Source organism: Protopterus annectens, chromosome 14.part0, assembly GCF_019279795.1.
Source record: "Protopterus annectens isolate FY-2018-M chromosome 14.part0, PAN1.0, whole genome shotgun sequence".
Taxonomy (NCBI): domain Eukaryota; kingdom Metazoa; phylum Chordata; order Ceratodontiformes; family Protopteridae; genus Protopterus; species Protopterus annectens.
The window spans coordinates 776,740,828-776,753,576 of NC_056748.1; the positions used below are offsets into that span (position 1 = coordinate 776,740,828).

At 38.5% G+C, this 12,749-nt stretch overlaps 1 protein-coding gene across 1 annotated transcript in view; it reads left to right on the forward strand.

Moving 5' to 3' along the window:
• Positions 1–12,749, forward strand: part of OGDHL (oxoglutarate dehydrogenase L) — a 2,090,792-nt gene that overhangs the window by 774,726 nt on the left and 1,303,317 nt on the right. Inside the window, exon 8 of the mRNA XM_044055619.1 lies at positions 8,260–8,388. Coding sequence (XP_043911554.1) covers positions 8,260–8,388 — 129 coding nt within the window. The remainder of the gene's footprint in view (positions 1–8,259; positions 8,389–12,749) is intronic.

Consider the following 12,749-nt stretch of genomic DNA (forward strand, 5'->3'; position numbering starts at 1 on the left):
AGTATATATTAAAAAAACATTCTCAACTTCTTAGTGTGGCATCTTATGTACTATATGTATGATTGCAATGGAATGTATGCATTTCTTATCTTGCATTGTGTGTGTTTTATAGTTTTAATACATTCTGACTGGTCTTTGAATCTTACTGCTATGTTCTGAATTTTAGTATGTACTCATTCTGTATAAAATATTTTTATAAAAAAGACTGTGATGTATTTTCTACTCTCTGAGTCATGACTGAAAAGAGTCAGTAGGCTGGCGCACTTACCAGTGAACAAATAATAAATAAATATTAAAAAAAAAGAGTTATAGCCATTCCCATAAGTAATATAGCTTTGCCAGCAAAATTTGCATCACAAAATGAGCAAAGCTTGTTCACACAGCTTGAAATCTAAGTGCTGTATTGAATCATAAGAAATGAATAAACATCAAACCACATTTTTTATCTTAAAATTTACATTTTGGAATGAAAACATGCTGTAGCCTTGAAGGATTGGCCGGAAAGATAATTTATAATGGTATCGTAAGTCATCTCGTGTGTTTCCTTATTTGATTGAATGTGCTTTTGATTGAGCCACAAGTGGTTGATCAACATTTAATGAAAACGTATTTCACTAAATCACTATTGAGTGGAAGCTGTAGAAGCCTATAGGTAGCATTTGATGGTATAATTTTTGGCCGTAGGAGTTATTTGGGGAGTAACTCTAGAACATTGCATGGATTGGCCATACCCACTGCAGTGTCATACACTCAGATCTTTAGAAAGTTGGTGTTTGTGCACAAGTACTGATTTAGTGTGTGTGTTGTTGTTTTTTTCTCCATGGGTATATGACTTGCCACAAAGAAAAAAAAACAAGATTCTTATGGTATATTTGTTGTATAGAATGTTTTTTAGCCAGCTGTGATTCAGTCAAATTAGTTTTCAGTCATTTGTAGTCCCCGAGTTCTCTTCCATTCAAATGCAGATTTGATCAAATGATATATAACCGTGTGTGTGTGTGATGTATACGCACAGTTTTATATATGTATATATATATATATATATATATATATATATATATATATATATAAAATAAACTTCTTATACTGAATGAACTATTAAAATAAAAAAACGGCATAAAAGACACAGACACCAAACTGATGTGTAAGCTTTCACTCTTATTAGATAGAAGAGCTTCATCAGACTGAACCAAGAATTAACTGTTACAATTTGAAATTGGAATGTAGAACTCAATGGGCTGATACTAACCAAGCCAATAAGAATGCAAACATGAGAATATTAGCATAAATTAATACATTAACAAGGATATGCAAATTGCAAAAGTTAACTCATAAAAGTTAATACATGAGAACTAGAAAACAAGTATTGAAACATATTATGAAACATATTATTTGTACCATTTAAGAGCACATTTTAAATTAACAGCTTCATTTAGGCCAGGATAGACTTCAGAACCAAGTAATAATTGCCATTTAAGTTCTCTAAGTTCAAGAAATAAATCCCAGTCACCAAAGAAATGATCAACCTGTTCAAGAACTATAAACTGAAACTTGACAAAATTGGAGCAATATAAACTGTGTTTGGCCAAAGCATTATAAGTATTTTTAGACCTTATAGCTGCTAGGTGTTCCTTAACTCTGTCTGAGAGTTTTCTTGACGTTTTACCAATATAAAAACAATTGCAGGAGAGGCAAACACCAGCGTAAACAACAGCTGAGGAGTGACAATTAAATTCTTTGTTAAAAACAATTTTATAGTTGCTGTGAGGAAAGGTGTAATGAGTGCCTGTGTAGATGAAAGGGCAAACAACACATTTGTTACAAATAAACATACCTGGAGAGAGTGAAGGTAAAGATGCATTAAGTACAAAGTGAGGGGGGTCTCTATTTTCAAGACTCATACGAATGGTTTTAGTTCTTTTGTAGGAGAATAATGGACAAGGTCCTATGGCAGAAAACATATGCTGGGAATCCAATAAAATGTCCCAGTTTTTAGAAATAATATTTCTAATGGAGGACATATCAGTAGAGATAGGCAAAGGAAAACTGAGAGACATGTCAGTTTTCTTGGTAACATCAGTACTAGATTTAGGTGTAAAGCCAAATAACAAAATAGGTGTATGTGAAATATATCTCTGAGAACACACATCATTAAAAATAGAGTTAATCAAAGAAGCTGGGTAGTGTCTTTCTAAAAACATGTGTTTTAGTAAGGCAGACTGAAAATAAAATTCTTCGTCCAGACTAACAATTCTGGAAATGCGAATGAACTGGCTACGTACCAAGTTCTTTTTCATAAAGTAAGGGTGGCAACTGTTGAAGTCTAAAAGATTGTTTTTATATGTGTCTTTCCTATGTAAAGTGGAACAAAGTACTCCAGAGCTAAAGTAAATCTTGGTATCTAGAAATGTGATGGAATTGCCACAAGCTGAAACAATGAGATTTAAAAAACCAATGCTTAGTTTCATATCAGATATAAAAACATCTAAAGCAGACTGACTACCATTCCAAATGAAAAAAATATCGTCAATAAATCTTTTATACATGTGAATTTCATGAAAATTATTGACAAGATGTAACTCTTCTAATTCCCAAGTACTAAGAACAATGTTGGCAAAAGAAGGTGCGAGAATAGAACCCATAGCAACACCTTTGATTTGTTTGTAAATATGGTTATTGAAGTAGAAAAAATTATTATTAAGTACTAACTCAACTAATATACATAAAGTATTGATTCTGTTCTGAGATAAATTAGTGTATTTATGCAAAAAAACTTCAAAATATTGTAAACCTTCTTTATGAGGGATGTTAGTATAGAGTCCTTCAACATCAAGCGTTACCAAAATGCAATCATTGGTATGATCTTTGTTAAGAAATAAATCATTCAAAAAAGCCCAGGAGTCTTTTAAATAGTAAGGTGTGGATTGAACTAAAGGATTAAGAATAGAATCTAAAAATTCAGCTATCTTTTCAGTTTTTGTTTTGTTGTTGGAGATGATATGTCTAAAAGGAGGGTCGGTAGAGTTCTTGTGAATTTTAGGAATACCAAATAGTCTGCCAAGGTTAGGAGAAGGAACTGACATGAACATAAACTCATCAAATGAAATGGCATTAGAGGAGTGTAGTTGCCTTAAAGTCTTGTCAATGTAATTAAAATGCTTGTGAACAGTTTGAATGTCAACACGTTTGAAAAAGAACTTGGTACGTAGACAATAACCTACGTTGCTGTGAAAATCTGATTTTATTTTTTGGGCCTAGACTACTGTCTAATGGCTGTTGGTTATTTATTTATTTTATTTATTTAACTTTTGTTTACTTGGAAAGTCAGACTGGACACAGGTCCTTTTTCAGCAGAGGCCCAGGGAGAAAATCCGTGAGTAACAGTAAAATTTAATACATGGATTACAGTAATCAATAAAGTGTAAAGTAAATAAAATGTAGTATACATAAGAAAATACAAATTTGTTACATCATGACAACAAAACCTAGGCTTTGATTATAGCTAGTATTATTTGTAAAGTATGACTTGTGTCAAGATGTAAGGTTAAGACAGACAGGAATAAAAGATTAAACACAGGGTAAGAAGTTGGATATGGATGGGGTATAGTGTGATGTATCAAAGCATTCACAAGGGGTTAGTACAGGAACAAGGCCACTTATTTTTTAGATAAGCTTTAAGTGATGGCTTAAAGTGGTTAGTGGATGAGATTGAGAGAATGGAGTTAGGAAGGGAGTTCCATATACGAGATATATAGCTGAAAAATAAAGATTCTCCTGCAGTGTTGTTGGCCTTGGAGAGAGGGTAAGTTCTTATTGTTAGAGTGAAGTGGTCTGCTGGAACTGTAGGGAAGGATGAGATTTTGTAGTGCAGTGATTCTGGTTGGTTGTGTTACAGTTTTTTGAGTTAGAGAGAGTTGGTTATAAAGAATAATGTCGGGAGGTTCAAGCCAGTCTAGTGTCCTTAAAGCTGTACAATGATGTGTTCTGTATGGGCAACCACCTACCCACATATCTTATACGACAATTTAGCAATTTTATTATAACATGCTTCTAGCCTAGATAAGTCAATTTTCCTAAGATTAGTTAAAATTGGAGAGGCATATAGTAGAGTGGAGAGCAGATAGGTTTGTGCTAATGTAATTTTGGTCAGGAAGCTTTTGTGCCTGTATAGACTTCCAAATTTCTTATGGACTTTTTTTTATTGTTTGGGAGACATGCAAGTAAAATTTTAGGTTATTGTCTATTTCCACTCCAAGAAGCTTTGTATGGGTTGTCGGGGAGATGACCGTATTGTCTTTGGCTATTATGTTAAGTGGTGGGCATGAGAGAGATGTCTTGTTAGGTTGGAAGAGTAGTAATTTAGTTTTGTTTGGGTTCAGGATTAGATGGGCATTGGCTAACCACGTTTCAACAGAAGTGAAACATTCCTGTATTTGAGAATGAAGAGCTGATAGCGAAGTGGCAGCATAAGTGTTGAATCATCTGCGTACTGTATTATAGAACCATGTGGAGTAGCTATGTGTATATTATTAGTAAAGGAGGAGAAAAGGAAAGAGCCTAAGATCCTTGGGGGACACCAGTGGATAAAGGAAGGCATGAAGATAGGTCACCTTGCCATAGAACAGAATGTTGACGGCCAGATAAAGAGTTATTAAACCAAGTTGTGGCAGATGGTGAAAAGGATAGTTGTTAGTACATCTATTAGTTTGGAATGGGAGATCATATCAAAAGCTTTTGATAGGTCTAGAAAGATAGCAGATACAAAGTTATTGTTATTCCTGTGATGGTTTACGGTATTAGTGAAGGATAAGAGAGCTATAGTGGTACTATGCGATGGGCAAAACCCATGCTGAGTGTTTGAGAGAAGGTTATTAGTAAGAATTTCATGACCTGGAGATGAATACACCTTTCGAGTAGCTTAGAAAGAGGTGAAATAATAGCAATTGGACAATAGTTTGTCAGTTCTGTGGAAGGTCCCCCTTTAAGAAGTGGGATTACATGGGAGATTTTCCACAGTTGAGGAACCTTGTTTTTGAGAATGGATCTATTTATAAGGATTGGTACTGGGAAGGCTAAAGATTCAGCTGCAGTTTTGAGGTATTCACTGGGTAAGTTATCTACGGCAAGTGTAGTAGGTTTTAGTTTTCGGAGTAGTTTTTTTTATAGTGGCTGTAGGAATTGTGGAGAAAGAGAATGATGCATTGCTAGTTGTTAGACTTGGTTGGTTTGGTATCAAGAGTAGGGGTTTGCTGTTGGAAAGGGCAATTATAGATTCAGTAAAATGTTTGTTAAAAATCATAGCTATGCTATCGGAATTGTTGTGGATGTTTGGGGTTGGTGAAGGATTGAATTTATAGCAGGCCAGAGTTTTTGATGGTATTTTTGGTATGTGTTTTGAATGTTATGATAGAAATTTATTTCTTCCTGTATTATTTATTTATTTATTTATTTATTTATTTTTGCCTTATTTCTAAGTTCCTGTTACTGTTGTTTAGAAACTACTGTGTTAGTCTTACACCATAGTTCCCAGGCTTTAAGTCTAGTTTTCAGAAGGGCCCTAGTGTCTCTGTTTAGCCAGGGGGCATAGTTTTATTTTACTCTGATGGTTCTAACAGGGGCATTGTGCATTTAATATATCTAAAAAGGATTTATTAAAGTGGTTCACTGCGTCATCAAGGTCAAGGTATTTGAGTGGAGTCTAATTGCACCTTTGTAGGTCAGCTAGGAAGTTGTCAAGATTAAAGTTATGTTTTTTTCTGCATTGTTTAAACGTAGTAGGTTTTGGTGGTAATATGTGTTGTCGTATAAGATATGTGGGTAGGTGGTCGCTCAGACCATCAGGGAGGCAACCTGATTAGAACGAGTGAGTGTTGAGTGTTATGTTGTTTCTGAATTGCAGCTTTGCTTTTCTAAGCTTATATTTACGTGGTAGTAATTGTAGTCTCTCTGTTATTGCAGAGTGGTTTCTAGCCCTTGATAAAACGTTGTAGAAACTATTTCAGTTGCCATCACTGCTGTTTAAAAAAAAAAAAAAAGAGAGAGCGAGAGAGAGACAGACTGAGTTACTGTTTTCTGATGTTGCATAGTTTGGGCTTTTGTTTTATCTCGGGAAACTGAATTTTTTGTTGGTTGCTTTGGGTGGTCTCACTTTATCCAAGATGAAGTGAAGTTTCCATAAGTGTTCTTATAGAAAGAAAATTCCTCCGAAGAGCAGGCAGGCAGACAGGTTACAATCCTCCAAGTGTTTGTTCCAAGTTTCCATTCACTGTGCATAGGCACAGAAAGGTTTATTTGCAGCTATGTTTACATAAGAAATCTTTGCTCAAAAGTCTTTTGCTAAGCAAACTTGTGGTGAGCCAAGCTCTTCCTCTTCAGCCTTAAGCCTTCAAACAATCTTTCTATTACAGTAGTTAAGATGAAGTTTCCCCAAGCACCCAGGAGTTTCTTCTTCAGCATCTGAGGTAACATCTAGAGTCTGTTGTGAATTACAGAGGATGAATCTACTGTTAGTTGATACAGAAGTTAACTCTAGATCTGCAAAAATAGGCCCATCCTCTGTAACTCCCTACTCGCCTTCCCCTGCTTTGGAGAACGTTTCATGTATCTTAATTACCTTAGCATGGATAGTCTGATTTGGAGGAGGAGCACTTTGCAATGCATTATGACATAGGAGCAAGGTACTTCGTGACCTGGAGAGTTCTGTTTGCCAGCTTCATATGACTACAACCTTAGTCCTATGTGTTACTGAGGATGGACCTACTGTTACAGATATAGTGTTATAATAGGTACCTAACTTACTTTTATCTAACAAGTTAGAAGTCTTAATATGTTTCATTTATCCATCCAGTGCTGTCAAGTCACATCTGAGTCCTGCAGCAAACCCCATGAACAGCTGCTGCCATATACAGAGTTTACTCGGCAAGTAGTGACCAAAAGTAGATTGCCAGACCTTCCTTTAGTATCTCTTTCATGCGCGCACACACACAAATACACGCACTGTGGACAGTTTATAGTTGACTATCTGCCTGCCATTTTGGAATGTGTGAAAAAAATTGAGTACTCAGAGAGAACCCACACAAACACACAGAGAATATACAGACTTCACACAGAAAGGACTCCCGCCAAGAACCAAATTGGAGATCGGTTGCTGTGAAGCAGCAGTACTACTCACTGTGCCACTCACTCTGCCACCTGTCTTATTGTCTTTATTTAATGCTTTTTAAAGAAAACTTGGTTTGTATTCATTCTTAAAATTTATTGTCAAAACTGTGTTCTATTTTAGGTGTTGGAAGGTGAGACTGTTAAGTTCTAATGTCAAAAGTGCTTCTGGGACTTTTCTAAAATACTGCCAAACATATTTTCTGTTGACAAAATGATGAACATCTTTCATTGTATAGAGTTTTTTTTTGTTTGTTATCCTGCATGACAAGCATCATCACTCTTCTACTTGCATTTTTCAACTCATTTGTTCTACAGTCATGGGATCTGGGGTTTCATGGGCAGGACTAAGTGGACCAGAGGGTTGTTGCCTGCCCAGGAATCCCTATTAAGCTCACATGTTCATGGCAAGGGTGAGGTGGAAAGGAGCAGGTTAACTTTATTGGTCTTGCAGGGCAACTTGCCCTCACTCCCCCTGACAAAGCACCCCCCTCTCCTGCTGACATTTCTTCTGTACTTTACTACAGCTGTCCTCCAAGGTGAACGCTTGGCTCACAGTGCATCTTACACACTGCAGCATTGGCTCATTAGACTCAAGCCTCTCAGGGTGGACAACTAGTGTTCTCTGTAGGCATCACCCATGTTGCAAGCCAGTGCTGTCTCCCTCCTCCAGGATAGGTAAGCTGGCAACAGTCAGTCTCATCCTCTCTTGCCAGCTTCTACAGGTGCCCAAGCTGCCATTCAGACTCAGTAGCCTGTGAGATAGCCAGGGCTTTATCCCAGTATGCCACAGAGTGGCTGCTGTCATTGTGCAGTTTGGTATTTTTGTTGTGCTCTGGTATGTTTGATTCAGAATCTTCAAAATTTCATTTTAGAACTTCATTAGAGTTATGTTATGTGCTAGAATCAAATATACTATGTAAGCACAGACACTAAGCTGACTGTCTTGCTACAGAAATTATTTGGAATCTGAGATTTCTTCTTTGATGCGATTTCACTTGTAACTTAATTCCTGCCACCATAACTCACTTCATTGTTCATGAAATAATTAAAATTCCCATTACTGTCTGAAAATTGCTCATATTGTTTTTTTTTCTGTAGGTGATGTCTATTCTGATACATGGGGATGCTGCCTTCGCTGGTCAAGGTGTGGTGTATGAGACTTTTCATCTTAGTGATCTTCCATCATACACAACAAATGGCACTGTACATGTTGTTGTCAATAACCAGGTAAATAATCACCTTCCTGTGTGGTGTCTAATAGAGGCTACTGTACGTTTGTCATAGCATGGTGTACCTGCATTTTTTAAATGACAGAGGTGAAAAAAAGTTGATAATGATCTGTCTCCAAAACGCATCTTGGATTGATTACCATCGGCCTGTTGTGGGGTATAATTCTGTGATACTGAATGAAGTCACATGTTCCTTTAGTTCCATAAAATGCTGATGTTAGTCTGAAAACAAACCAGAGAAGTGGTTAGAAATAGCAGAGCATAACATCAAGGATTGATCGATGGTGTTTCAATAACAGCAGCATCTCTTTACTGTGAGATACATATGAAAATGAAACCGCAGGCATGCTTTAGGTGACTTAGAAATAAGTGGCTTCCAAGTCCCGTATTTTCATCCAATTCTGTTTTGACCTTAAGAGGAGGAGGAGGACCAGGAAGTTCATGTACCCAAACATAGACTGGGAGCATTACTCTAGCTCCAACACCCTAGCCCAAAGATTCCTAGAATTTATAAACTCAAATGCTATGGAACAACTTGTTACCACTCCCACAAGAGGGGAAAACATACTGGACCTGATCATCACCAACATGGGGACTCTATGCTCCAGACCAGAAGTGTATCCCTCACTGGTAAGATCAGACCATAAACTAATCTCACTGGATATTCACATCCCGACCCCACCCCCTGCCCAGAAAACCACAGTGAAAAACTTCTCTAAAGCAAATTTCACATTCCTCAAAACCAAGGTGGAATCCTTCAAAGCCCCCGGGCCTGTGGAAAATACAGCCCAGATCGCAGAATCCTTTATAAACGCATTCTATGAACACCTTCAGGAATGCATGAATCATGCGATCCCAAATAAAACCAAGACCCAATCCTCCAAAGGCAGACGTCCTGTCTGGTGGACCCCAGCCATAAACAAACTATACAATAGAAGGAGGAAGCTACTAAATGATAGAGCAAAATCCCAAAAAGGGAAGGCATCACTGATCAGTATTAGCAAAAAACTACGGGCACTCATAAAATTGTCTAAGGCCAGCTTCGAGAGAAAAATTGCACAGGACACTAAGGATAATCACAAGGCTTTCTTTTGTTATGTTAGGAACCTGGGTGGTAATTCCCAGATATGCTCAGAATTAGTCCAAAATGACAAAAAATACATTGAACCCACAGACATTGCCAACATCCTAGCTGACAGGTTCAGCGCAAACTCCCCCCCCCTCCCCACCAAAAGGGCAAATATCTATCCCAGCAGAGTGCTGCCTCCCTGACATCTCAGATGCTCAGGTAAGAGCCGCCCTCCAAAGCAAAAACACAGCATCAATGGGACCAGACGGTGTCCCGGGCTGTGTCCTACATGAACTCCAAGAAGAGCTAAACCCAAACATAAAACTACTGTTCAATCTCAGCCTTACTACAGGATATGTGCCCAAAGAGTGGCGTACAGCAACAGTGGTCCCTCTCCATAAAGGTGGTGCCTCAACGGATCCTGGAAACTATCGCCCCATAAGCCTGACTAGCTTGGTCTGCAAAGCTATGGAAAGGATCATCATGGACCTCATAAATAAAGATATTGGGGACCTACAGACACTGGATCCTACCCAGTTCGGCTTTAAGGGCAGATCCTGCCTCTTAAACCTGGTTGATTTCTTTGAAACAGTCACCAAGGCCATTGACGAGGGGAAGGTGGTCCACACAGACTACCTGGACCTCGCAAAAGCCTTCGATACAATACCCCACTCGGGCATTATAGATAAGCTCACCAGCTTAAATATAAACCCCTATGTCACTAGATGGATTGCAAACTGGCTCAAGGACAGAACCCACATGGTTAGAATTGCTGGAGCCATGTCAGACTCCAAACCAGTTACAAGTGGTGTCCCACAAGGCTCAGTCCTGGGACCTCTGTTGTTCGGTATATATTTCTCGGAGGTACAGGCCAACACGGAAGGACTGTGGCTGACCAAGTTCGCAGATGACTGCAAACTGGGTGCCATAATCGACTCTCCAGCCAACACAAGCATCCTCCAAAAGGGCCTCATAGAAACAGACAACTGGTGCCAGAGCCATGGCCTCAAGCTAAATGCCAAAAAGTGTATAGTCATCCCTTTGGCAAAACAAAGTGCCCACAAATTACCACATAGGTGGTAATCCATTAAGTACAGAAGAAGTAATTAGGGACCTGGGGACCCAAGTTGATAGCAATCTCTCATTTGACAACCACGTGGCCAAAGTGGTTAGAAAAACATTTTATATAGCCCACCTAATCATGAAGGGATTCACATCTAGATCAGGGAGGTCATCGTGCCTCTTTACTCATCCCTCATCAGGCCCATAATTGAGTACAATGCGCCTTTTGGGATGTACCTTACCAGACACCTGCAGCAACTGGAAAGACCCCAAAAGTACCTCACCAAGAGGATCAAAAGGCTCAAACAGATGCCATATGCTGCCCGGTTAAAGAAACTCCAGCTCTACTCAGTGGCATACCGCCTGTTCAGAGGCGATCTGTGCCTGACATATAAAGCCATGTCCAACCCGGAATTAATGGACATGCTGCACCTCAGAAAATCCAAATCCCATCGAGCTACACGCTCGAGAGACTTGAACCTCAGCACTGAAATAAATAGGACATGCTGGAGGGACAGATTCATAACCCGGAGGCTCCCTTCACTCTGGAATAAAATCCCAGTCCAGGTTAGGCAGAGTCCCTCATTGACTCTATTCAAGAGGAATCTTGATGAATGGATGGGAGATCGTAGGTTTACCCCGGGTATCACTTCTGTGTCACTGTTAGACAGAGGCACAGTATACTAACCTCGAAAAAGGGCATAGCAAAATAAATTTAAAATGGGTGGCGAAAGCCAAACACATTCTGGCTAGGCTTATAAATGCCCTAGGGCAGATAGCCTAGTATGAACCTATGAATAGAAGACAATCATTGTAAACAGACATGGTTTAAAAATGTATGCAGTTGTCATGGGACTAGAGGCTTGTCTGAATAAAAAGTATCTTAGTTTTCTTTTGCCAGTTTTGCCCCCCACACACACACACACACACACACACACACAAATAGTTGTGAGCAGCACAGCTGTCCAATGGGTTGCAAAAACATACCTGGACAGGATGCCAGATATCACCCTTTGTCATTGTGTGTATTATTCCCCATTGTTGAAAAGATTTTTAGGAAGGTGTAAACACAATTAGACAGTGAGAAATCATTGGAATAGGTTTGCTAGGAGTTTACTGATGGACAAATATGGTTGGTGCAGACTCAGTGATCCTATCTATTTAAGAGTGTTGACCAGGGGAGTAATGCAGAGTACAGCAGAAAGCAGAACAAGATGACATTTTTTAACCCTTAAAACATATTTTGGAAAAAAAAAATCTTCATTTCCTGAAATGTTGTTAGTGACTTTGTTTCAAAGGTGCAGCATAGTAATTTTTCTTCAGCAAAAAATGGCAAACATTGCCATTGCAGGTCACAGTCCTGTTTCATTAAAACTCCACCTTCTACCTATCTGAGAGATTACCAACTTTACCACCAGATCTCTGAATAGCTGCACTACAACCAAAAATTGGATAGGTTTAGTTATATAAAAAAAAGTTTTGTGGAGCTAATTGAGGATAATACAGAATTATTTAGTCTTCTTAATTTAGTATTTATTCCAGTCATTTACTTCTGTGGGACTGCTTTTCATTGTCCTATATGTTAAAGAATCTCAGACAGAACTTGAAGCCACTTTATTACTAGTAATAGAATGAGTATTGGTTGACTATTGCACAATTTTACAGACACATTATGAAGGGATGTGCAGGCTCTCATTTGTGACCGTACTTGTACTGCTCAGTGCACCACATTTCCTCCTTTGTAACGTAGACCCATTTACCATTTAGTGAGGTAAAATCGCATTGTGGTAGTCTTACACAAAGTCCACTGGCAAGGTTGCTTATGTAGTACTGAAGCAACCAGTTTGATTCATGCAGACTCACTACCACTCCTGGCCAACCTAGTCATTAGATTAGCTGTTTAGGTGTTTTTTTTTTTTTTTTTAATCCTGTTGAGATTTTATGAATTCTGGCACGAGTTCTTGACTGATTGCCACAACAAATTAACTGTTTTATGAAGCAGTCTCCAGTGAAGTGTCAGGAACAAATCAAGTATGTAGAGTGTGTCACATTCCTCACTGTGTATCAGCACAGTCACTGTCGCTTACTGTGGTATCGGGATTTGTTTTGTAAGGAGTGCTCATGCCCTTGGTGATTATATGTCTAGGTATCAACTTGTCAGAATGCCTTTTGTAAGATATTCCATATAGTTGTTTCCTTGAGCCTGTTTGCCTGTAGTAATTCCTGGA